Genomic DNA, 25,900 nt, shown 5'->3' with positions numbered 1-25,900 from the left:
CTCTATGTCTTCTAAACTGCTCCATGGAAAATATTGAAACGTGGCTCATTGTAAAGAACTCCGCATGGGGAATAAGTGTTGTTCACGATGACATCATAATTTGTTTGGGACAACGCTTATAGTTTGATTAGTTTTAAATTTCTTGAGTGTGATCTACACAACAATTAATATTAGAGAATATAAATTTATGACGTCATCGCTCACGTGGTGTGGCAGTTATTTTGGATCAAATTTAAAAAAGCCTTCAAAAACAGAAGAGTTGGCTTGCACCAAGTTGATTGCCCAGGGTAAGTATTCTATGAATACCATCTAGTTTCTTGTGTCGTGGCTGATGCTCGAGTTTTGTCGAGTGGTTTAAAGACTTTACCTCCAGCTGTTCTGGTCTTGATCCCCATGGATGCTCATTCTCGGCAAGCTTGGTGATTATTTCAACCCCCTTAACCCGATTTGACGAAGCCTTTCATCCTGAAGTGAACTCTATGTATTCGGCTCATTTGCGGTGACTCGAGGTGTTTAACAAAGTGTTGGTTTGTTGATTTTCTGGGAGTTTTTCTTTTCAAAGGGCCTTGGTAGGGAAACACAAGATGGAAAATCGAATTACTGTTAATACCATACATGTAATGCAGCGAAGAGTCCAAAGGTACCGGCAGGTGTAACTATGAAGGGTCAAATTCCTGGGACGTTTCTCTTTCTTTTTTTTAAACCTTCTTTCTTTGTCTGTTACAAATACCTCTTCACGGCCAACACTGCCTGTTGCTTTTGCAGAATTCTTTTCTCAAGATGCATATCCCAGTCACCGATTTGTGGCCTGTAAAGCTCCACCAAAGCCACCACCCGTTCTCCAGCTGTTGCTATCAACGCGAACTTCTTGGCCATACCCAAACGGGAGTTTCAGTGAGTTTGGCCAAACAAGTTAATTCAAGAATTCCAGAGCCATTCCCATGGGAACCACCAGGGAAATGGTTTAAATTTTTAATGCCTTATTTGCCACACCAAACTTTCCTGTGTAACTTAGTTATCGGATGCAGCTGCAGACCCCGTGAGCTTTATTTTTGACGATTATGTCCTCGATGCTGCCAGTCATATGTTTTGCCATTAGCCCTAAACACCGTTGATCGAGGGAATAAAATTGGGTCAAATGGAAAAAAGCCAGCGAGAGACACGGAGAAAATAAAGGCGCCTCCGTTATGAACTGTTCAAGAAACCTGGTACTTTGAGCGTGAAATTGCCTTCACCGACGTTTTATGGTCTTTCATATCAAACATAGCCATATCGACATGGCACTAAACTAAACATAGACAGCGGGCTCTCCTCTAGCGAGGGAAACTGCCTTGAGTTTGAGTTAAATGTCCGGCATTTTATCTCCCTCGAGTCGGAGCGTTTCCGTGGCTGAGATGGGGGAGGGAGTACGATGGGGGAGAGGGGTGGTAGGCGTTTGTGTGTGTGTGTGTGTGTGTGTGTATGTAAAGGGGGGTTTGCTGAAAAGGTGTGTGTTTATGTAAGGGGGTTGGTTAAAAGATGGATGACTTGTGGTCCGTCTGGAAGAGCGGCTCTCATGCCAACTCTTCGGATCCTCCCAATGCGCCTGTGTCCTTTTTCCAGGTCCATCTTATCGGGATATATGGTGTAAACTCCCAGACACATGGGCAGGAGCTGTGCGCCACGTGGCTCGTGGCTCATGAGGAGCAGCGCGTGCGATGCCTGGGGGTCGCGCGCCTACCCAGTGATGTGCCCCTGGGGCGCTCGGTGAGCGCTGTCCCTGGCACGATGCGTGACGTGACAGTGCTGTGGTTCCTCGCCATCGCCTTGCTCTGTACAGCTCACGTAAGTCATCCATTGCTCTAACTTTCGTTTCCTGGAGTCACCTTCATAAGAGGTTTTGCCTGAAATAATGAACCACCGTGCATCTGCCAGTATCAAAACAGTTAACACAATGATTGGGAGCACTAGATAGCGATCAAATGTGTTCAAATATTAATGAAGATGTAGTTTAATTGTGAAATGTCGATGGACGTTTGATTATGATATCATGATTATGATTATGTGTTTGTTTTTGTTCAGTTTTGTGCTTCACGTGTGGCTAAAAATGCTTTACTGAAGATCCTCCGAATACCAAAAACATTCTCGGAGCGAGTTATTCCAAGTAGTCCGTGGGAATTAAATGAAGGTTTATTTTTTGTTCTGTTCAATTATTACATGATTAGGAAGGAAATATCGTTTTATCTCATCAATTAAATATACAGTCGTGGCCAAAAATATTGGCACCCTTGCACTTTTTTCAAATAATTCACCATTTCTTCCAGAAAATTGTTGAAATAAAAAAATATTTTAGTATCCACATGTGTATTTCTTTGGTTTGCAGTGGAGCAAAACAAAAAAAGCTGAAAAATACTAAATCTTAGCTTATGCCACAAGGAAATCCTAAAATAGCCCGGACAACATTATTGGCACCTTTTAGAAGTTGTTAGAAATAATTAGATTTAAAGCAGGTGATTCTCCTTTACTTTGGAATTGAACTCACCTGCGGTGACTTGCAGGTGCCTGCAATATAAAAATCACTCATTCGACCAGTTTGAATGGAGAAAAGGAGTCATTCTGCTGTTTTGTGTCACTGTGTGTACCGCAATGAGCATGGATAAAATAAAGAAAACCAGAGCATTGTCTGAGGAGGTCAGACACAAGATTGTAGCCAAGCATGGACAATCTCAAGGATACAAGTCCATCTCCAGAGACCATGATGTACCTGTGTCCACCTTATGCAATGTTATCAGGAAGTTTAAGGCCCATGGCACTGCAGCTAACCTCCCTGAACGTGGCCGCAAGATCAAACTTGATTGAAGGTTGCAGTGGAGGATTGTTTGAATGGTGGAGAAAGCACCTCAATCAACTGCCAAAGCGATTCAAGCTGACCTTGGATATCGCATTTAACGAGGCGACGTTCAATGGCGGATTTCGCTATACATATGCACGGGGTAAAGAAGGAAAGAGGAAGAAACGGCGAGATTTACCTCACGGCCCGCGCACCAGCGTCTTCAACCTGCAAGGTGATTAAACTCACACGAACACGGGATTTTGAATATAAAAGAAAATAATAAAAGGGTTTATTTAAAACAACTATCAGGACAGGGAAATGCGATGATCAAAACTATCAGATCTTTCCGTCTTCTACCGACTCCTCTCTGGCCTTGCCCCCCCAGCTCTCTCTGGGCTCTGTCCCCCAAATATTCCTACAGGTCGCACAAGATCTGCCTGCAACCCTCTTATGGTTAAACTGCCAAAATCAAGACTTTCTGCTCACCTTCACTCCTTCATTCCTCTTTTCTCCCACCTCTGGAACAAACTCCCTCACTCTCTTCAATCCCACTCCACCCTCCAGGTCTTTAAAACAGCTGTTCACCACGATCTCTTATCCTCCCCCATCCAAAACCTTGATCTTTTCTACCCCCGCTAATTTCGGTCCCCTTGTGTTTTATAGCTCTCCCGCCCCTGCCCCCCCTTCCCACGCCTCCTCCCCCTAAGCCCTCTCCCTCCCACACTTCTCCCTGCTCTCAAATGTTGTGGTTGTGTGCTTCCCCTTCTCTCCCCATCTTGTCTTCCGCTCCCTCTTTTTGTATATTTTGTTTGTCTGGTTGATTTGTTTGTGAAATAAATGTTAGCTCTTTCACGAGCCTCGATTCAGTATACAAAAAACAAAAAGAAAACCTAGGTTGGGACGTCCCCACTCACAGACTTCACATACAGCACCGGGGAATGAATAATGAAATAACCGTTTCGTTGTGTTCTGTGGTGCATCTTATCTCAATCAGTTGTCTGCAGTCGTCAAGGATGGTCCGGCTCCAAGCGCAGTCGTCTGACCGCGGCTCCGGTCAGCGGGAAGTAGGCCTTGTTCCGCCCCCGTTCGCGCTCCACCAGGCCCCTGGACGCCGCTGCACGCCAAGTCTCGTGTCACCGCGCGATCATTCGCGAGGTTCGTGCGTGAATCCGGGTAATAGAATCGTCGGCGCGCCGACGTCCTTCCAACGACCAACGAGCGAGGGTCCAAACGGGACTAGGTCCAACACAAGAGAGGGTCCAGCGCAAAGGGACAGTCCAGGGCAAGAGGGCAAAGGGAAGAGAAAAGCAGACGCGAAGACAGGCAGAGGCGAAGAGAGAAAATGTCGGCCAGCCAGTTGTTTTCCTGATAGTCCTCTCATTGGCCGAGCGCTTGGCGCCCTGCTCCCATGCCATTGGTCGGTGGCCAATCACAAGTCCTTCTTTACCCTCCAATCGGTGCTCTTGGTGTTGCTCGCCCGTCCCCCTCCTGTCAATCACGAGTTCTCCTGGGCGTGGGTCTCAGCCTACCTGGTCAATGTTTGATCGCCATGGCGTTGTTGTTGTCTGCTCTTACCCGGCCGCTTGCTGTCTGCTCTTCCGGTCATTTATATCGTCTGGTGGCGGAGGGGGATTGAATTAGTGTTGTGCTAATGGGCCTAGCTAATGTCTATAAGAGTGCGTTGCCATACGGGACACAGGTATGATCACCGGATACAATGGAGTCTTATGCTTATTCCCTAGAACTATTTATCATGCCCCACTCCTCGTAATGGGGACGAGGACACACTTAATCCGACATTCGGGCTAGACAGGTCCTCTACTTATTTACATCGAGATGGTTCTAGCTACCCACGACAACCGGAGCATGATACCTATACAGATCTACCTAAATCTATATATGCCCGACCCACCGACATAACAATATATTGTTACAGACGCGGTTGTGGATGTTGGTTTACCGAGCGGTTTGGTATGACCGCGTCTGCACAGTTTACCCGATTATACTCGAACGTTGGCCGAGTCGCGCTATGCTAAATCAATTACGGAAAGGACACAACGGCTGGATTAAATGACACGACACCAGGGGTACAGTTCTCAAGACCTCCGGAGGAGGTTATAATAGTTCGGAACGTTAGATTACAAGGACGAGAGAGACAGCATAGGAAGGTAGGCACTTAAATACGGTCTTATAGTAGCCCCGACAGACGACAGATAAACGGGACAAGACTGACTCACACCGGGATTGATGGCAAGGGAGGGCAGGTAGTCGATGGCTCAAGGTGCACCTTGGCTCAGGGGCAGAATCGACCCGGTCCGGTCCAGAGATGCGGGAGGTCTCTCTCAGCGCTACAAGGTGACGTTCTTTCTCCAAGCTGGGGGCGCATCTCACGTCACGTCCGGTAAGTGGCTGCGTATATCCGGCGGGGAGTGACACGCCCTCGGCTCGTTAGCTCCGCCCCAGATGGAATCGGCCCGTTGCTTCTCATTGGGTGCGGGGGGTTACCGGGCTCCGCCCTTGACGAGGGGCCGACAGTCAGCCCCTTCGTGGTAACCCCGTCGGCGCACATGGGCAATGGCGGCTAACCGAGCCGGAGTGAGGACGCACACTCCCCGCGCGCTGTTGTTGTAGTTGTTGTTGTTGTTTCATGGGGAAGATGGGAGGAGGTATGGGGAGGTCCTAAACTCACTACTGGTGCCATACAATCACATTCTGGTGCAACGAAGAGTCAGAATTAATGGAAACGAGTCCTTAACTGACATAGACTAAGAATAACTAGCAAGATGTCCGAAAGTTGTCTACGTGAGATGCGGTGGACCTGGGCACGACATTTAATGGGGGAAAAAGGGGAAGGTCGGTTCTACAGAGTGTTATTTACAGGCAATGGGACTAGGGAATGGGGGATTGGGGATAGTTGGGGAGTATTGGGGAAATAGGGGAATATTTACAAGCGGATATGGAGGCCAAATCCCATATCCGCAACATTGCACCCTTCTCTACCCTCGGGGCGTCCCGACCCGATAAATTTTTACCTATTTTAGTGTGGCACTCAGATGTAGTTCCCTCTACTATTAACTCTACCCTGAGTGCGACAGTTTTACAGATATTCACAAATGAGTAAATATGTCCCCCTGCGACGTTGCACCCTTCTCCTCACAGAAACACACCCACAGGATAACCGAATCGCGGAAAGAATTCGCAAACTAAACATACAGCCGGTAGGGAGCATTATTTACAAGACTACGCTGATATTTACACTACGATCCAGGACCTGTTTTTGGAGGAACACATGCAGATGTTATGCATAGAGAGAGCACGCATGCCAGCATCGATACACCAACGCACGAGTGCTCTGTGGCCTTACGGCCTTTAATAACGTGCAGAGCACCCCTTCCAAGCACCAAAAGCACCACCCCATCATGTACAGTCAGCACCATCCGGTGCACCAATAAAGTGTTTATAAATCACCGGTGGTGTCGCAGCCGGCCGATGTTCTGCCGCTGGTCTTGCCTTCGTGTGGTGCACTTGGTGTTCTGGCTTCTTTAAAAATAAAGAAAGGCGCCAACCGCGTCCATTTCTGTATTGTGGCCGTCAGGGGGCCAACTAAAAGTGGTTCACCTGTATGGCATAGGTGCCACGTTGACCCATAGGTCCATCCACGGGTGGTGCTTGGCCGCAAAAGAACTGCGGTCCATTGTGGGTGGCCACCAAAATTGCGGTCCATATGGTGTATCGATCCAGGCAGCAAGCAGCGAAAGTGCAGGCCCACAACTGCGGAGCCAGCACCTCTCTCTCCTCTCTCTCTGCCCCAAAGCCAGATCCTCGGAGGTGGGAGACAAAAGAAGCAGACAAGTGAGTAAGGTGGTAAGGGCGCAAAAGTGCACGCAATGTAAGGTAATGCACACTGGGGGCACATGGGAACCAGGTGAGACAGGTACGTTCCTACCGTACGCCCCCCTCCCCCCACCAGGTAACCTACATGGCCCCTCCCTTACCCCTTACTGTATCCACAAAACACAACACTACCCATAAACATCTACTTTACAAATCAACAAACGTCCCTACTGTCTTCCCCGTTCCTCCCATATACCAAATTCGTCTTCTCTCCCTCCTAACCAATCAAATTTGCTATTTTCAACTCTCATCAAAATTTGCCATCTCCAACTCAACATCATAATTTGCCATCACCAATTCATCATCAGCCCCTCCTAAGGAGGGAGAGATGGAATCACCCCAATGTCTCATCCACGTCGTGATGCGTCTCACAAATCCAACAGCAATTCTCCTTCCTGCAACACAAACAAAGAAAACACAGGTGTGGAGTCATCATCACCACAGGTAAGTGGCTGCGTATGGTGCGACAGGTTCATCAATCCTAACTATTTCCTAAATGACTTTAACAACTTTACATTACCCGGGGTCTTTCTCTTGCCAAACCATTGGCCCTCTTACACTACGGGTTCTAAAAACCAATTCCCATTGACCAAACTGTGGTGCTTTTCAATTTGGGGTCTCACTCCCCCGATTCATCTCTCGGTGCCCTCGCACAATTTCTGGGCTGCGACGTGTAGCCCTCCTAGCCGGTCTACCCACCTGCACACCTCCACCACTGTAGTTGCCTCCGAGCTTACCTGCTCCTTACCCTAACCTAACTACCTGGGGAAGGCCCTCTGGCGCTCTCCCCACTCGGTGCCCTCTCTGGCACTGGGCTACCCGGGTCCGTCCTCCGGATCCTCGGGCCCCATCCACAACTCTACCGGCTCCCAGAGCCCACCTGCGGCCTCACCTGGCCGACATCCTCACAGTGGTGGAGTGCCCAACCAACTACACACACTAACAGGCTACACGCCCAGCCATTTCCACAACACTAATGCACCCATCCACAACACCATTCTGCAATCGCACCACAAATGCCAATATCCAACCACAATTTACCTATACCCTCTACCTAACATTTACACTACCCGCCCCGGGTACTCGTGAAAGGGGTCCACTCTTCCCCCATCCACACCTTCGCACCATGCACACCACTCCGTACCACTTACTCCAACTCTCTCCACACCACCTTTACTTGCACACCTGTGCTCTCACACCTGGTGCCACCTGCACCCTTCTCTCCCCAAGCGCATTCGCGCTGATCCACAACACTCACTACTCATACACTGCTCCACACACCTGCACTTGCACACCTGTGCTCTCACACCTGGTGCCACCTGCACCCTTCTCTCCCCAAGCGCCTTCGCGCTGATCCACCACACTCACTACTCATCCATTGCTCCACACACCTGTCCAGTTGCACACCTGTGCAATCACACCTGTTCCATCCTCACACAGCATCATCTCATCTAACTACTCCCCTCTGAAACTTGCGCTTCCCAGTCGTCCCTTTAAACTATTGCGCTCCCTCGTCATTATCATCCACACTAAACTACCTGCGTCCCCACTACAGGTATCAGTCACTAACTAATCTTAACGTTACCTAATGTCATCTTCGCTAGATCCCTATCAATATCCTAACCCACCCGGGCTAGTTTTCACTGCCATACACCCCATAAGCTATTGCGCATTTGCCCCACCATGGGAAGGGTGGCAGGGATGCCACCCTTACCCACCGGGCCCATCGCTCACTACCAATTTTGCACATCAAATTTCAACAAATCAAAAATTTGCCAATCACTACCCATCATCTGCCAATCATTACTGCCAATCCTTTGCCAATCATCAAATTTTGTTTTTCTCTAATTTTGGGGCCAAAACACTAACCTCATCACACAGTCTACTCACTACTGCCTCTCGGTGCGCCAATTCCTGTCCAAAGCCCGGCTTCGTAAAGCCAAGCCATGAATGCGGGTTGTTGGGTGCCAGCGGCTGGATACGTCCCGCATTCGGTGCAGGGAAGGAGGTTTACCCGGGCCGAGGTCCCAAGCACCATCTCGGCACGGAGCCATCCCATGGCCCGATCTCGACCTGCCGGAATGCCTCAACAAAAAGTGGTCGCCATGACGACCCTTCCTATCCAGCCGCCCGCTCCGCCTAGTGGAGCACGGACGCGGCCGTTCAAAGCGAGGCCCAGCACGCACCGAGGGCCCGATTCGGCTAAAAGTCGCTCTAACCGCTAACCCGTTTAACGTCGATGCTTCACCTGCATGCTTACACCCCGCAGCCCGTTCCTTGCTCACACATCCAGCCGTTCCCATGCTCCTCGTACCTTTCCTTACACACCCAGGTACACTCATTCCACTCACAGCCTTGGTCACACACCTGACCACCGAACACTTTGGAACACATTCGTTGGTCGCACACCTCACCAACACACCTCTTCGCGCCCCCTCTTGCGCACACTCTCCCGTCACACCCTCTGTAACACTTACCACACCGCGCTTCCATGTGCTCCCTCGCACACGCGCTACGACCGACTCACTCTCGCCAGCACCCTCACTCCTTGGCACGCACTTTTTCCTCACACACCCCAGAGTCGGACTTTCTCGCACACCTCCTTTTTCGCACACCAGACCTGTCGCACACTTCACCAACGGCGTCTCACGAACACCCGGGTCCATCTCGACCCCCAAGCTTCTTAAATCACCTGGCGCATCATACGCACGACCATATTGGTCACCACTTACACCGGGTCCTCTTCCTCTTCGCTTCTCCTCCATCACCTGCGAATCCCTCATCCGGTTAATGAGCACATCATCACGATCCAAACACAGACTTTGGACCAATTCTTTTATCTCCTCTTTTATCTCTTTCTTATCCCCTCTCCGTCGCTTCTTAATTTCGCTCACCCCTTCTTCCACTTCTTCTAATTTCTGCTTCACCTCTTTTATTCCCCGGTACGTCTCCTCAAGCTCGTCCTCCAAGGCTACCTTGACCGTTTCCATGTGCGTCCTCACCTGCCGGTCCTTCGTCTCCATTACCTCTATCACCTCGTCCAACCTCGTTGTCAGTCCCTCACGTACCATCTGACATTCCCTCTTCGTCGCTATCAAGTCGTCTTTTAGTTCTTTCTGTGTCGCTTTTAACCCTCCTAATACCGCAGTGTTCCTTTGAACCTGCTCCGTTAGTCCTTTTTGTCCCTCCGTCAGCTGTTCCACCTCCTGCGTCAGGTCCTCTATGCCCCCTTGCAATTTTACAGTCCCCTTTCTCACCTCCTTCTCCATGTGCTCCTTACAGTGCCTTACCTCCTCGCGCACTCCTCCGACCTCCTCACTCACCCCTCTTCTGATCTCCTCTCCCATCACTTGCATCTCCTGCCCAGATGCCACCCTCATCTGCTCCATTTCCTCCCTGTGAGCATCCAGTTTGGTTTCTACCCCCATTCTGACCCCCTCTATCTGCTGCCCCATTTGGTTAACTTCCCTTTCCGCTTGGTTCCTCATGTCCCTCAATTTGCCTTCCATCCTGTTTTCTAACCCCTCTAACCCCTTTTACATCCCTTCCATTTGATTCTCTTGAGCGGCCATTCTGTTTTCTACCCCCATTAACCCATCTCTCACCTCTTTTATCCCGTTGTCTAACCCCTCAAAATTATTGTCTAACTTCCCAAATTTCTTGTCTAACTCCTCAAAATTATTGTCTAACTTCCCAAATTTCTTGTCTAACTCCTCAAAATTATTGTCTAACTTCCCAAATTTCTTGTCTAACTCCTCACCGGTACCCCTCGCTTCGTCCCTCATTACTCCCAATTGCTCACTCTGAGCATCCATCCGGTTCCCCATTACCCCCATTTGGTTTCCCATTACTCCCATTTGGTTTCCCAATCGCTCACCCATTTGTTCCATAAGGGCCCTCATTTGCAGGAGGAAAAGGTTCGAATCCACCAGCGGCGCTACCACGGTCGCGGGCGTGGTCGCCGTGGCCATGTGCGAGGCGCCATTTCGTGCGTCTGCTACCCTCACTGCTTCGCTCTCCTCTTGTCCCTCAATTTGGTCCTGGATCGACCCTGCCTCACTCTCTTCTACCGGAACCCAGCCGTCTTGGTCTGCCATAGCGCGACTTTCAAAATTCGGGTTTTTATTTTCGTAAAACAAAATCAAATTTCGCCGTTATAATTTCGAGCGCGTGGAACGCGCTCCGGATCGAATTCCACTTCCCAACACCAATTGTTACCCTAATGGTACAATTGGTGTTCCAAAATTTGGGCCTAACAAATTTAGTCCCAGGTCCGAATCCAACTCCTCGACACCAAATGTTACAGACGCAGTTGTGGATGTTGGTTTACCGAGCGGTTTGGTATGACCGCGTCTGCACAGTTTACCCGATTATACTCGAACGTTGGCCGAGTCGCGCTATGCTAAATCAATTACGGAAAGGACACAACGGCTGGATTAAATGACACGACACCAGGGGTACAGTTCTCAAGACCTCCGGAGGAGGTTATAATAGTTCGGAACGTTAGATTACAAGGACGAGAGAGACAGCATAGGAAGGTAGGCACTTAAATACGGTCTTATAGTAGCCCCGACAGACGACAGATAAACGGGACAAGACTGACTCACACCGGGATTGATGGCAAGGGAGGGCAGGTAGTCGATGGCTCAAGGTGCACCTTGGCTCAGGGGCAGAATCGACCCGGTCCGGTCCAGAGATGCGGGAGGTCTCTCTCAGCGCTAGAAGGTGACGTTCTTTCTCCAAGCTGGGGGCGCATCTCACGTCACGTCCGGTAAGTGGCTGCGTATATCCGGCGGGGAGTGACACGCCCTCGGCTCGTTAGCTCCGCCCCAGATGGAATCGGCCCGTTGCTTCTCATTGGATGCGGGGGGTTACCGGGCTCCGCCCTTGACGAGGGGCCGACAGTCAGCCCCTTCGTGGTAACCCCGTCGGCGCACATGGGCAATGGCGGCTAACCGAGCCGGAGTGAGGACGCACACTCCCCGCGTGCTGTTGTTGTAGTTGTTGTTGTTGTTGTTGTTGTTTCATGGGGAAGATGGGAGGAGGTATGGGGAGGTCCTAAACTCACTACTGGTGCCATACAATCACATTCTGGTGCAACGAAGAGTCAGAATTAATGGAAACGAGTCCTTAACTGACATAGACTAAGAATAACTAGCAAGATGTCCGAAAGTTGTCTACGTGAGATGCGGTGGACCTGGGCACGACATTTAATGGGGGAAAAAGGGGAAGGTCGGTTCTACAGAGTGTTATTTACAGGCAATGGGACTAGGGAATGGGGGATTGGGGATAGTTGGGGAGTATTGGGGAAATAGGGGAATATTTACAAGTGGATATGGAGGCCAAATCCCATATCCGCAACAATATTAAGTCCTGAATCAAAAACAAAGGTTCTGTATGTGTGTGGCATACGTGTAGCGACTGTAGCGTACTTGTGGAGTGTGTGTGTGGCGTACGTGTGGAGTGTGTGTGTGGCGTACGTGTGGAGTGTGTGTGGCGTACGTGTGGTGTACGTGTGGAGTGTGTGTGGCATACATGTGAAGTGTGTGTGGCGTACATGTGGCGTACGTGTGGAGTGTGTGTGGCGTACGTGTGGAGTACTTGTGGAGTGTGTGTGGCGTACGTGTGGAGTGTGTGTGGCGTACTTGTGGTGTGTGTGTGGCGTACGTGTGGAGTGTGTGTGGCATACGTGTGGCGTACTTGTGGAGTGTGTGTGGTGTGTGTGTGGCGTACATGTGGAGTGTGTGTGGCATACGTGTGGAGTGTATGTGGCATACGTGTGGAGTGTGTGTGTGGTGTATGTGTGGCGTACTTGTGGCGTACTTGTGGCATACGTGTGGTGTACTTGTGGCGTACGTGTGGAGTGTGTGTGGCATACGTGTGGCGTACTTGTGGCGTACGTGTGGTGTACGTGTGGCGTACTTGTGGTGTACGTGTGGCGTACTTGTGGCGTACGTGTGGAGTGTGTGTGGACTGTGGAGTGTGTGTGGCGTACTTGTGGGTCCACACGGGTCCACAGGCAGATGACACAGCCTCAGTTTCTCGCAATACCGCGAAAACGCCTCAACGGGCAAGCTACGGGCGTAAACTGACAGGTCCGTCTGATCAAACGACAGCTTTCCCGCCATGTTGTTTATGCCACCCAAGATGGCGGCCGGAACCGGTTGCCATGGACGACGCTCACGCGATGCAAGGCCTCTATCGGCTGGATATTGTCATTTATTGAAACGAAGACGTTCTTTGTCGGGTTCGTGTGAAGCAACCAGAAGGCCTAGAGAGCTGTGGGTGGTCTCGTTAGTTAGGCCTGGATCCTATCTCGTTTGTCATGAAGTTGTAAGTGTCTGTGATAATCTGGTGGACTTTGAGAAGAGATCGTGGGAGACCATCGGCCTGTTAGACCACTTGCGCATGCGCAGTGTTGACGCGATCGACGCATTGGAATGTTTGACGGTACGGCGAGGCAATCTCGAGAACGAAATGGCAGTCTGTAATATGCTTGAAGAACTTAATGATTTTCAGAATAAATACATTTTAAAATAACTTAAGCTTGTGTTCATTATTTACAAAAAGACCTACCAGTCCCCTTGGCTGTCTTTAATTTCTCTCTGGACGGCCCCACGGCAGATGAGAAGGACCGCAAGGCATGAGGATACAAAAAACACCTTTATATGTGCAATCCATGCTTTTCAAAAAAGAAAAAGAAGAAAGAAAACCGCATCACCGCATCAATTCTGGAACTTTGGTCTGACCAGAGACCAGCAATATATATTTTTTGGCCTAATATTAACAGTGAAATAAAGAATTGTGGAGACCAAATACTTTTGTCAATTTCAACTTATTTTTAGAGAAAATTGTAAGTTATTTGAAAAAAATGTAAGGGTTCCAAAATTTTCAGCCACGACTGTATATATTAGTTTTATGTTATATTTCCGTCTCTGGTCTAATTAAAGTATCTCTTTCCGAGAACTTTTTGACCACCCCACCTAAGTTACTTTTGGTCACTAAAACCCATTATGCACACACAGTCCCCTACAGTAACCCATATACAATGTACCACATTTACCCACGAGGCTATCACAATATTTTGCTTGCTTTTTGACTGCGTGGTGTATGTTTCGATGTGTAAACCTCACTCCAATAATATTTATCTATTGAAGACAATTTTGCAACTGTAACCTCTCGAAGGGAAGCTTTCCAAATGGCTGCGACCAAAGTTTGGATTATAATTCTTTTTCACAGCCAATGTGTGGCGTGCAGTGCAGTAGGCGATGGAGACGAGCCAACACGTCCTTTATTTCACCTCTTCTGACCCTTTTGAATTCACAGCACTTTGCAAACGAGGGATCAAACTATAGGGCTGGCAGGATATCCTTGGCCTATGTGCACTCACCTGTGAACCTGGGTTTGAATCCCGACATAACTTTAAACTTACTTTGGTGTTTCACGTGCAGGTCGACTCATCTAGTGTCTGCGTCCCTCAGATGGATGTTAAATGCGATATCCTGGTTGTTGGGATTAGTTGGTGGATGTTAAAGATCCCACGGCGTCCTTCGTGAAGAGCAAGCGAGCTATCTCCGGCATCCTCAGCAAATTACAAATTCCTTCTCCAACCTCCATGGGACACTGCATCAGTAGCACAGCTTCCTCCCAGCAATGATGAATGGGTTCGAGAACATTCCATTGGGACTTGGATTAACAATTGCACGTTTAATATAAATGTGTACAAGAAGATAAACAGTTTTGAAATTTAACAGCAGTGCCAATAACATGCATGAATGATCATCTTGTTGATTTTTTTTCCCTTTGATCTTGTACAATTTGAATTGTATGAAGGCTTCATTTAGCTTTTTAAAAAATCATTGTCTCTGAGGAAGGAATGCCGAAGCTGCCATAAAGAGAGGGTTCAGCGCAGGGCTACGACATTGATTCCAGGGCCTACCTAGACTCAGCTATCAGGAGCGGCTGAAGGAGACGGGGCTTTATATATTCTAAAGGAGGCGGTTACAAGGAGATATGATAAATATGTTTAAGATAATGAAGGGTAGAGACAAAATAACTACAGAATAATTATCCAACACAATAGGCAGTGATGGGACCAGGCCCCATAACCTGAGTAAAGAAAAGCGGAGCTAAGACTATTAAGGCAGGTGGGGGTCTTTCTCCCTAGAGAGTAGTTAATGCATGAAATTGTCTCCCTGAAAAGGTTGGAGCAGCAGAAACGGTAAAAAAGAAAAAACCACCTTTAGAGGCCATTTTTCCCCGCAAAGCGGGGGTTGGCCTTTTTCGGGGACCGTGGTTGTTGTTGTTTTTTTGGTCCCCTTTTTGAAGCAATGTTTTACGGCCGGATGCCCTTCCTGCCGCCAACCCTTTTTGTCGCCTTTTACGACAAGCAGGGGATTACCAGTGAACTGGTACTCAATTTGCCGACATCGGAAGGATGACAGGTTGAGTCAACCCCCCTGGCGTTAATTCAGCGATCGACCGGGAGTCGAACCCAGGATCCTAGGATCCTAAGCTGGCACCCTAGCCGCTAGCCCAACACCAGCAGAAACGGTAGATGAGTTTAAATTGGAACAAGTCAGGAGACGACGATGGTTCACGAGCGAGCGGTATTCAATGACAAAGGACGGACTATCAAGTCGATCGTCACGATCGTCACGATCATCGACGATTGATGCATCAAGTCGGGACCATAATCAGTTATGAAGTTAGTTAGCTACACAATACCGAAAATTCGGTTCGATTCCGACAACTTTGAAAATTTGACCTTTGTGACCTTCAAAGGTCAAAGGTCGAAGATTCTGAAATTTGTTGGAAAACTTGTATTTCATGATGTATGTGATAATATAAGATCATGTACGACATTTCACCCTATCAGGAAGCGAACAATGTAATAAAACCATCAAAAATCGACTTTTCTAAATTTCGTGACCTTGTGACCTTGGGGCGAAAATGAAAAATCGAGCTCCGTGGGGCTGGACACATGACATTGGCCTAACCAAATATCGAAACCCCTGTCAGATTCCACCAAACCCCTGTCAGATTCCACCAAACCCCTCGGAGAAGATGTAGCTTGAAATTGATTACCCCCTAAAAATACATCTTTTTTGGGCGTGGCTCCGCCCACAATGGGCGCAATACGCCCACTCTACGCAGGACACAACTAGATCATGATATCAACCTCCCACCCAAGTTTCATCAAGACCGGATGATATCATCGGGTAGTTATGCTGCGGACAGACAGACACACACACAGACAGACGCACACCCATGACGAATATAGTGGTCACTTGATAACTCGTGAACCAATTAGATAGGTATGTGGAAGCTTTGGAGGTAGAAGGATATAGGGATATTGGGAGGACTTGTCCAGTAGCTTGAGTATGGATAAGGTGATCTTGAGCATCTGTGCTGAGTGTCATGTTTGTGAGATGGTGTATGATCGATGTTGCATATTCTTCACCCTAACTCCACCCTCGCTCACCCCACATCCTCGTTCACCTCACACCCTCCCCCCCCCACCCCCCAATCCACAAAAACAAAACCTCTCCATCCCCACCCCCCACCTCTCAGTCTGGTGACATCCCTGAGCCTCCAAAACTTTTGTTGTCCCCTCTCCTATCCCCATGTCACCCCAGTTAATGAAATTTCGTCGTTACCTTGATGGATTTATTAACCCGTCGCTGCGCAGCACGAGACGGCCGGGTTTTGTAGTCTCTTCCATGTTTCCATATTTACCATTTCAGATTTTGTCGTCAAACTTTCAACAAATCTTTATGATGAGAATATGGAGAACATTGGTGAATACATTTTACATATTGTCGGAGGTTTTAGCTGTTTTCGGCAAGTTTAGTTTGAGTACGAAGCAGATGTGGACGTGCTTTGCATATTTTGAAATGCTCTCTCGTTTAATCTGGTGTAGGTGTAGCAGAGGCATGGTGGACCGAATGACCTCCTCCTCCTTCAAATTTCCTTCTTGTTGTCAGAATAATGGGTTTTAGTGACCAAAAATAATTTAGGTGGGGTGGTCAAAAAGTTCTCGGAAAGAGATACTTTAATTAGACCAGAGACGGAAATATAACATAAAACTAATATATACAGTCGTGGCTGAAAATTTTGGAACCTTTGCATTTTTTTTCAAATAGCTTACAATTTTCTCTAAAAATAAGTTGAAATTGACAAAAGTATTTGGTCTCCACAATTCTTTATTTCACTGTTAATATTACAGAACCTTTCTTTTTGATTCAGAACTTAATATATTGTTATGTCGGTGGGTAGGGCATATATAGATTTAGGTAGATCTGTATAGGTATCATGTTCCGGTTGTCGTGGGTAGCTAGAACCATCTCGATGTAAATAAATGGATCACAGTGTGCAGTACCCAACTGCACACTGCTCGCACGGACGACTGTGCTTTCGGTACACAGTCACGTAATCTACGCAGAACATATTTGGGTGATGTTCTGGTAGGAAACCACAAGGGTGGTCGTCGAGGTCTTCGAACCTTCTGCAAGTCATTGGGGTGCCACAGTTGCATTTATATGGGTCCACCTCCGGCGTCTCCTCTACCGAGCAGCCAGGGGTATCAAATGCACACCAGTGAGAGGGCATTGCCACAAGGCTTCGCCCAGTAAACTATTTAGACCTCGACTGCCTTGGTAGCGAATTCCTTTGTAACAACCAGTTTGACTTTCCATGGACAAGTTGCATCAATAAATTAACTTCTTCAGACAAATTACTTCCCGAGAGCGAACTCTAGCCCTAACAGCCCAATATCAGTAAAATATTGATGGCACCCAAAGGCATTTGTGACAAGCAACAAAACATTCTTTGTGTAATACCCTACAATGTGCCATCGGTGAGACTATGAGATTTGAGATGTCTTGCGGTTCAAGGAATCGCGTTTTGTTGACTCTATAACAGATGGAACTAGTCAGATGGGGCTGAGATTTCTGTAGGGCCTCCAGATGCATCACCCCGCAACATCTGGACTGCTGGCGTTCGGCCATGGTTTGGTGTTCGGCAGGGCTCTGCTGGCTGTGAACAAATCTGGTCGTATACAATGTCTCGTCCGATGTCTCCTGCACCCGGATGGGCACAGGGCACATTCCGGGTTCAGAATTCCATCCATCCCTCCAGCAATATGCACCGTGCAGTGAGCTGGGGACCATCTGTGATACCGGTCTGTGGAACACACACGTGCCACGTCTGCAGGAAGTGGTTAAAGACCCACAGAGGTATCACGTGACACCCAATGGAAACCGATGCCATGCCAGCATTCTATGCCATGCATGATGTCTTTTTAGTTTGATTTCATCCAGCCAGATGATTATACATCCATAAAAAAAAAATTGGGAATTCTTCTTCAATTATTCATGCCCAGGAAGTATGTCATCCCACTAGACTAGACGTTTCTTCACATTCCAAAGCGCAGAACAAAAACCAGTCACGGAGTAAAAGAATGGAAAATATAACGGCAGAAGGTCACGCAAGGTGGGAAGGAATGGAAAGCATGCGGTGTGCGCCTTCAAAGCGCAACCTCTGGACCACTGGTGTTCATTTGTACCGCAGGACCATTCCTTTTGGAAAATAGAACAAGCCGACGTCACTTCCTCGTGCATTTCGAGATATCCAGATGCAGCACAACGAAGTTGACAATGCAGATTGATGACTTGCCTTATACTTTCCCAGAGAAAGCTGAGCTGTGCAAATGGAGCATGAACTTGTACATGTGTTTCCATGACTCGATGACGTCATGAGAAATTGTTACATTACGCCATTTCTGTGTGGAAGTTTTACATCTTCTGATTCTTTATAAATAACTCGACCGTTTTGTAGACGCTTGCTAATTTACTAGGCCTTTCAGACAGTTTGGATGAGATCATTGCAAGACATTTTAAATCCTTGTTACCCTCGCCAGAGGAGTGGGTATTGCATTTGAGTCCGTTTGTTTGTCTGTTTGTCCGTCTGTCTGTCTGTTTGTCCGCACAGAATAAATATGATTTTCTCAGCAACCGTTGGTCCGATTGACAGGAGATTTTCACCACAGGTGCAACTCCACCTGTGGAATTTTATAATGATAATTATGACGTCATAGGTCACGTGGTTCGGCCGTCATCTTGGAAAAACCGAAAAACTTTGCACCTCCATATCTCCAAAAGTGCTGAATAGAAAAAAATTGAGACATGGCTCATCGTAAAGAACTCTCCATGGGGAATAAAATATGTTAAGGTTGATGTCATAGGTCCCTCCATTATGACGTCATAATTCGACAAGTACAAAACTTCATCCGATCAAGATGAAATTTCTTGAGCATAATCTAGTAATAAATTAGTTTAGGAAAAAAAATAATGATGACGTCATCGGTCACGTGATTCGGCCGCCATATTTGTTTTAACACAAAAGCCTTAAAAACCATTGAAAATACATCCTGACGAGGGTTTGCAATCTCTGCTTGCTCTTTTTCTTTTTTCTTTTTTTCTTTTTTGCTGTCTAAGAGTGGTCACTAAAAGGAAGGATTTATGTAACACAGATTATTACAAAGATGAATCTTGGTACACGAAATGTAGATACCATCGTCATGTTTCTGGTGTTTACGCTTCCACAGGTTCACGCAATAGAGCTTGAACTGCAGAGTGTGGGCGAGACCTTGCACGACACAACACACCAAGCATCCTTGGGCAGTCCGAAACCGAGTCCGACCGCCGTGCACCCGTCTGAGCGGAGACAGCTGTGCCACTGGCCGTGCAGTTGTCCCGAGTGGCCTCCGCGCTGTCTACCGGGTGTCAGCCTCCTCCAGGACGGCTGTGGCTGCTGCAAGGCCTGTGCCAGGCAGGCGGGCGAGGTCTGTACGGAGGCCGACGTGTGCGACTACCATAAAGGACTCTACTGTGACTATTCCAGAGACCGACCTAGGTACGAAGTAGGACTTTGTTCATGTAAGTTTGCTGCCCTGCACCCTATACCTGTGCACACAACTACTTGTGGTTCTGGTCTCTTTTCTTGCTTCATCCATTCTTGTGTTCACTGGAAATTTAATTCACAAACAAGATGTGCCTCTACCTAGAGCAATAAAAAGAGGAGCAAACACACTGTAGTTACCCTGCGCTTCCGATCATTATTTAAAAAAAATTCAGCAACTGTTGGTTTGATGAACACGAAATTTTCACCATCTGAACGCCTCCTCCTTTCGAATATATTAATGATAATCATGACGTCTTAGGTTATGTGGTACAGGCGCCATCTTGGAAAAACTGAAAAATGTTGCACCTCTATATCTCCAAAACCGCTGCATGGGAAAAATTGAAACATGGCTCATTGCAAAGAACTCCATATGGGGAATAGGTGTTGTTAAATATGACGTCATTGGTGCCATAATTATGACGTCATAATTCGACAGGGACAACGCTTAGTCTGATCAGTTTGAAATGGATTGAGCGTGATCTATGCAACAATTATATTAGAGAATATAAATTTATGATGTCATCGCTCACGTGGTCTGGCAGCCATATTGGATCAAAGAAAAAAAATGTTCAAAATCAGAAGAGTTGGCTCACAACAGGTTTACTGCGCAGGGTAAGTAATCTATGAATACCATCTAGTTCGCTTATGTAACCCAAAGCTGCTTTCGCACTGAATATATTCAACAATTAGAAGAAATATTCACATTATTCACTGGTAGAGTGCGACAGGCAGCCTGGGTTCGATTATATCGACGCCGCTATGAACTGTTGGATCGGTGATTCGTAGACAGGTTGTTACATCACAAAGTGCACCGGTCCTAGGTATAGACAAGTTTGTTGTTCCGTCTTTCAGCATTAGTTGGTGGACGTTAAATATCCCATGGTGCTTATCATGAAATGTAAGTGCGTTATTGCCAACACACTCGTCAAATTCCTGCCAAAATCGGCTACAGTCGAACGGCTGGCCCGGCCAGGTCGCTTCGTCAACACCTGGGCCAGAAACATCCCACAAGAAGGTATGATTGATTGCAGCCGTTAATGAAGTATAGCACCAGAATTATTGACTAGTTTATCATCATAAAAGAGCGATTACTAACATCAGAAATGACAACATGAAAATCTACATTCAAATTCACAATAAGCGCAGCACGAATAACTTAGTCATCAACACCAGCAGCAGAACTACAACTTGGATCAGCACAGCACTAACTGCATTGGTGTTACAGCTGCACTAACACCTCTCCTAATCACATGAATCCACAAGCACTAACACTGAGCACTAACATTCTGCGAATCACATCAAGAGCTGCACCAACTCTGCCAATAGCATCGGCCGCTGCCCTACTCGGGTAGCGCAGCCACTCAGGCTGTTTGCATCACAAGGATAAATGGTTGCGCTACTCAGATTGTGCTGATACTTATTATCGCTGTGATGCTAACATCCAAAGTGGCTGCACTAACTTATATGCTAACAGCTGCATATGCTAACGCCAGCACTAAAATCGGTAATTGTACCAGAACAAAAATCAATTTGAAGAGAACATCCACCTAAGCCCTAACATCTGCACTAACATCAAGCCGACTGATTTGTTCTCATCTCCTTCATATTCAATGGCACTCATTCTTGGCTTCTTTTTAAAATCATCTATTCATTCTACCTTGTCTCAAGATCAAGGCTCCAGCTCGGTCTCAGCAAATTCAATGGTTCCACTCTGTCGGCCGAGGAAGGTTCTTGCCCATTTGGTTGTTTAACGAGGAACGAAGAGTAAGGAAACTGTTCAAGTGAGCAAATAAATGAGTGAATTTAGTGACAGTATATATAAAATCCGCTTTCGCAAACCGCTTGTGCTGTTCTCATCGCTATAGCGTCTTACATTGATACTTTCTGCAATTTTATTTGTCCAGTTGCTGTGCAATGTTTTTCTCAACCTCAATGTGAATTAACATGACTTTTTTTAGTTTTTTTGTTTTCACTAGTGTGGCTCCTCGTGCCTCACCACACGTCGCTTCAGAGGGATAGGCATCTTTGACCATGTCTGCTTTCTCAGGGAGTGAGGGATGGCAGGAATTGTGGGTGGGGGGGGGGGGGGTGGAGGGTTAGTGGTGGTGATAGTGTATTAGGGGTCGTGGGGGGGGGGTGGTGAGGGGAATGGTGGAGGGGATAGGGTGCATGGTGTTGGGGGGAATGGTGGTGGGATTGATGGGGGGATTGTGGGAGAGGGCGGCCAAATATATTTTGTGCTCCGATTGAATATATTGTGGCGGGCACAAGGGACAAGAATTCAGCGCACCAGCAGGTGGCGCGAACGTCCAGGCGGGGAACTGTAATGCATGCCCCGCCTATCGGCCGATCGGCCACGCCCGGGGGCAAGGCGTGGCCTCGGGATATATATGCGGGCTCTAAGCTCGAGCCCGCCCAGTGCTGAAGTGCGAGCTCTTAATAAAGACTCTTTGTATGTACCAACGCGTTGTGGCCTACCTCTCTGGCAATCGAGTCGTGTGTGCACAGCACCACACTGGTGGCCCAGATTGGTTCAGCCGTTGCTGACCACCGAACGCGCCATGGCTACCAACGCCGTCGCAGTCAAACTCCCGGAGTTTTGGGAAGCGCAAGCTGACGTTTGGTTTTTGCAAGCCGAAGCTCAATTCCAACTCCGAGGCATAACGACGGACGAGACCTGGAACAACCACGTGGTCGCCGCCTTCGGGCCCGGTACTGCCGCCCGAGTCGTGTCCATCCTTCGGCGCCCGCCGGGCGACAACAAGTACGAGGCGCTCAAACGTCTCCTCATGGCCACGATCGGGCTCACGGAGATCGAACGGGCCGACCGCCTCCTGGACCTTCCCGCCCTCGGCGACACACGACCATCCGTCCGGATGGATTCCATGCTGTCCCTGCTTGGAGACCAGCCCCCGGATTTCTTATTCCGGGCGCTTTTCCTACGCCAGCTACCTGCACAGGTACACCTTGCGCTGGCCGGTTCCAAAATAAAGGAACCCCGCGCCCTGGCTGGAGAGGCCGACAAGTATTTTGTGGCCTGCGACACGCGGTCGGTGTACAGTGCTGCCATAGTGGATCCCGGCGCAGAGGCTCCAGCGCCCCCGGCTTCCCTCGTGGCCGCCGCTACGCCCCGTCCACTACCGCCGCCGCCACCACCACCGCCGCCGGCACGGCCGCCGCGGCCGTTACCGCCGCAAACCTGGAGCTACTACCATGCCAGGTTCGGCCGCCAGGCTAAAACGTGTCGCCCGCCATGCTCTTTTGACGGGTAGGGAAACGACCGGCGCTCACTTGCGGCCATGAGCGTCGGCCATTCCGGCAGCCTCCTGTTCATCACGGACACCTTGTCCGGGCGCCGTTTCCTTTGCGACACAGGAGCGCAGGGAAGCGTCCTCCCCGCCTCCGCGTCCGACAAGCAAACCACGGGCCTGGGCCCCGCTTTGCTCGCAGCCAACGGTACACCCATCCGCACATTCGGGAAGCGTTGCCTCTCACTGCGGTTCGGAAGGCAGCGCTTTCAATGGTCGTTCGTCACCGCCAGCGTGCCAATGGCACTGCTCGGTGCGGACTTCCTTTGTGCGCATGGGCTGTTGGTCGACGTGAAGCGGCGACGGCTCGTCCAGGCCGAGACCTTCAGCTCGCTCGCTTGTTCGCTGAGCGGCTCGTTGAGCAGCTCACTGAGCGGCTCACCGAGCGGCTTGCCAAGCGGCTTGCTGAAAGGTTCCGTCCCGGCGAGTTTAGTTTGCATGCTTCCGGCAGCGGACGACTTTACCCGCCTCCTAGCCAGTTTCCCGGCCCTCACGCGGCCCACCTTCTCAGCGGTGGCTGTGAAACACGGGGTGGAGCACCATATACCCACGGTCGGGCCGCCAGTCTACGCCCGGGCACGCCGACTCGAGCCCACGAAGCTCGCCGTGGCGAAGGCGGAGTTCGCCACGCTGGAATGGCTGGGTATCGTGCGGCGCTCAAACAGCGCTTGGGCCTCTCCGCTGCACATTGTGCTGAAGTCTTGCGGGGGATGGCGGCCGTGCGGTGACTACCGCCGGCTCAATGATGCCACCACCCCCGACCGCTATCCGGTCCCACATATCCAGGACTTTTCCGCCCGGTTGGCAAACACGACCGTGTTTTCCAAGGTGGACCTCATCCGGGGCTACCACCAGGTCCCTGGACAACCGGGCGATGTCCCAAAGACGGCCATCATCACCCCTTTCGGCCTCTTTGAGTTCCTGAGAATGCCTTTCTGGTTGAAGAATGCGGCCCAGGCGTTCCAACGGCTCATGGACAGCGTCTTGCGCGACTTACCCTTCATTTATGTCTATCTGGACGACATCCTAGTCGCGAGCGCGTCCCGGGAGGAGCACCTGCTCCACCTCCGCACGCTTTTCGAACGCCTGGGCCAGCATGGCCTGATCATCAACCCCGCAAAGTGCCGTTTCGGCGTCGCCATCATCGACTTCTTGGGGCACCGCATCACCAGGCATGGGGCCGTCCCTTTACCGGCCAAGGTTGAGGCGGTCAGGAATTTCCCTCGCCCCCGCACGATCAAGGGGCTCCAGGAATTCCTGGGCATGGTAAATTTTTACCACCGCTTCGTGCCCCACGTCTCCCAGCTCCTCCGCCCCCTGCACAAGGCCCTCCGGGGCAAGCCGGGCAAAGGTGACGTCGCCTGGTCAGAGCCAATGGCCGCGGCGTTTGCGGGCGCAAAGCTGGCCCTGGCCAACGCCACCATGCTGGCGCACCCGGCGCCCGATGCACCGATCGCCCTCACCACCGACGCGTCGGACTACGCGGTGGGTGCGGTGCACGAGCAGTGGGTGCGTGGTGCTTGGCAGCCGCTGGCGTTTTTTAGCCGGCAGCTTCGCCCGCACGAACGCCGCTATAGCACCTTCGACTGTGAGCTGCTCGGGCTCCACCTGGCGGTCCGACACTTCCGCCATCTGCTCGAGGCTTTCACGGCTTTCGTCGACCACAAGCCCCTTGTGTTCGCGATGGCCAAGGTCGCCGAGCCATGGTCGGCACGGCAGCAGCGTCACCTCTCTGCCGTGTCCGAGTACACGACGGACATCTGTCACGTGGCGGGTAAAGACAACCCGGTGGCGGATTGCCTTTCCCGGTCCGTCGTGCACGCGGTCCACCTCGGGATCGACTATACCCAGATGGCGGAGGACCAGACCGCCGACCCTGGCATCCAGGCCTTGCAGACCGCCGTCACGGGCCTCCGCGTCACCGAGGTGCCGTTCGACGCCGTGGGCGCGGCCCTCCTATGCGACGTCTCCCTCAGCCGGCCTCGCCCCATCATGCCCGCTGGCTGGCGGCGCCCAGTTTTCGACGCCATCCACAGCCTATCCCACCCGGGCACGAAGGCATCCCAGAAACTCGTCGCGGCGAAGTTCGTCTGGCATGGCCTCAGGAAGGACGTCCGCGACTGGGCCAGGATGTGCCTCGCGTGCCAGCGTGCAAAGGTCCACCGCCACACCCAGGCCCCGTTGGCCCCGTTTACGGTGCCCGAGTGTCGGTTCGACCATGTTCACGTCAACTTGGTGGGCCCTCTGCCCCCCTCGCGAGGGTTCACACACCTCCTCACCATGGTGGACCGCACCACACGGTGGCCGGAGGCCGTGCCATTGGCGGCGACGTCTGCGGCTGGTGTGGCACACGCCTTCATCGCCACTTGGGTTGCCCGGTTCGGTGCCCCCCTCGGACATCTCGTCCGACCGTGGCCCCCAGTTCACCTCGGAGCTCTGGGGCGCGGTGGCGCAAGGGCTCGGCGTAAAACTACCCCGCACCACGGCCTACCACCCCCAGGCCAATGGCCTGTGCGAGCGCTTTCATCGCTCGATGAAGGCCGCGCTCCGGGCCAGCCTCCGCGACGGCAGCTGGGCCGACAGGCTCCCCTGGGTCCTGCTGGGCCTCAGGACGGCGCCCAAGGACGACCTGCGTGCGTCCTCGGTGGAGCTGGTCTTCGGGCAACCACTGCGGGTACCGGGCGAATTTATCCCCGACTCCACGGCTCCTTGGTCCGCGGCGCAACAGCGCTCCACCCTGCAGGAGACCGCCCGGAGGTTCGCCCGGTGCCGACGGCACACCACGGTTGCCTGTCTTCCCACGTCGCCCCGGAGCTTCGCACGGCGGAGTATGTCTTCGTCCGGCACGACACCCACCGGGCACCGCTACGGCCCCCGTACGACGGGCCCTTCCGGGTGCTGGAGACCGGGGACAAATATTTCA

The 25,900-nt window shown here is 50.3% G+C and overlaps 1 protein-coding gene and 1 long non-coding RNA gene across 2 annotated transcripts in view; one reads left to right on the top strand and one right to left on the bottom strand.

The window, feature by feature from the left end:
• LOC137422652 (uncharacterized) overlaps positions 1 to 25,900 on the bottom strand; it is a 1,758,619-nt gene that overhangs the window by 507,823 nt on the left and 1,224,896 nt on the right. The window lies entirely within an intron of this gene.
• LOC137421888 (CCN family member 4-like) overlaps positions 1,660 to 25,900 on the top strand; it is a 46,029-nt gene continuing 21,788 nt past the window's right edge. The window contains exons 1-2 of the mRNA XM_068108390.2: positions 1,660 to 1,824; positions 19,314 to 19,644. Coding sequence (XP_067964491.1) covers positions 1,768 to 1,824; positions 19,314 to 19,644 — 388 coding nt within the window. The 5' untranslated portion in view covers positions 1,660 to 1,767. The remainder of the gene's footprint in view (positions 1,825 to 19,313; positions 19,645 to 25,900) is intronic.

Source organism: Myxine glutinosa, chromosome 2, assembly GCF_964187855.1.
Source record: "Myxine glutinosa chromosome 2, kmMyxGlut1.1, whole genome shotgun sequence".
Taxonomy (NCBI): Eukaryota; Metazoa; Chordata; class Myxini; order Myxiniformes; family Myxinidae; genus Myxine; species Myxine glutinosa.
Note: the sequence above shows the minus strand (reverse complement) of the source record. Positions and strands in the feature narration are given on the sequence as shown.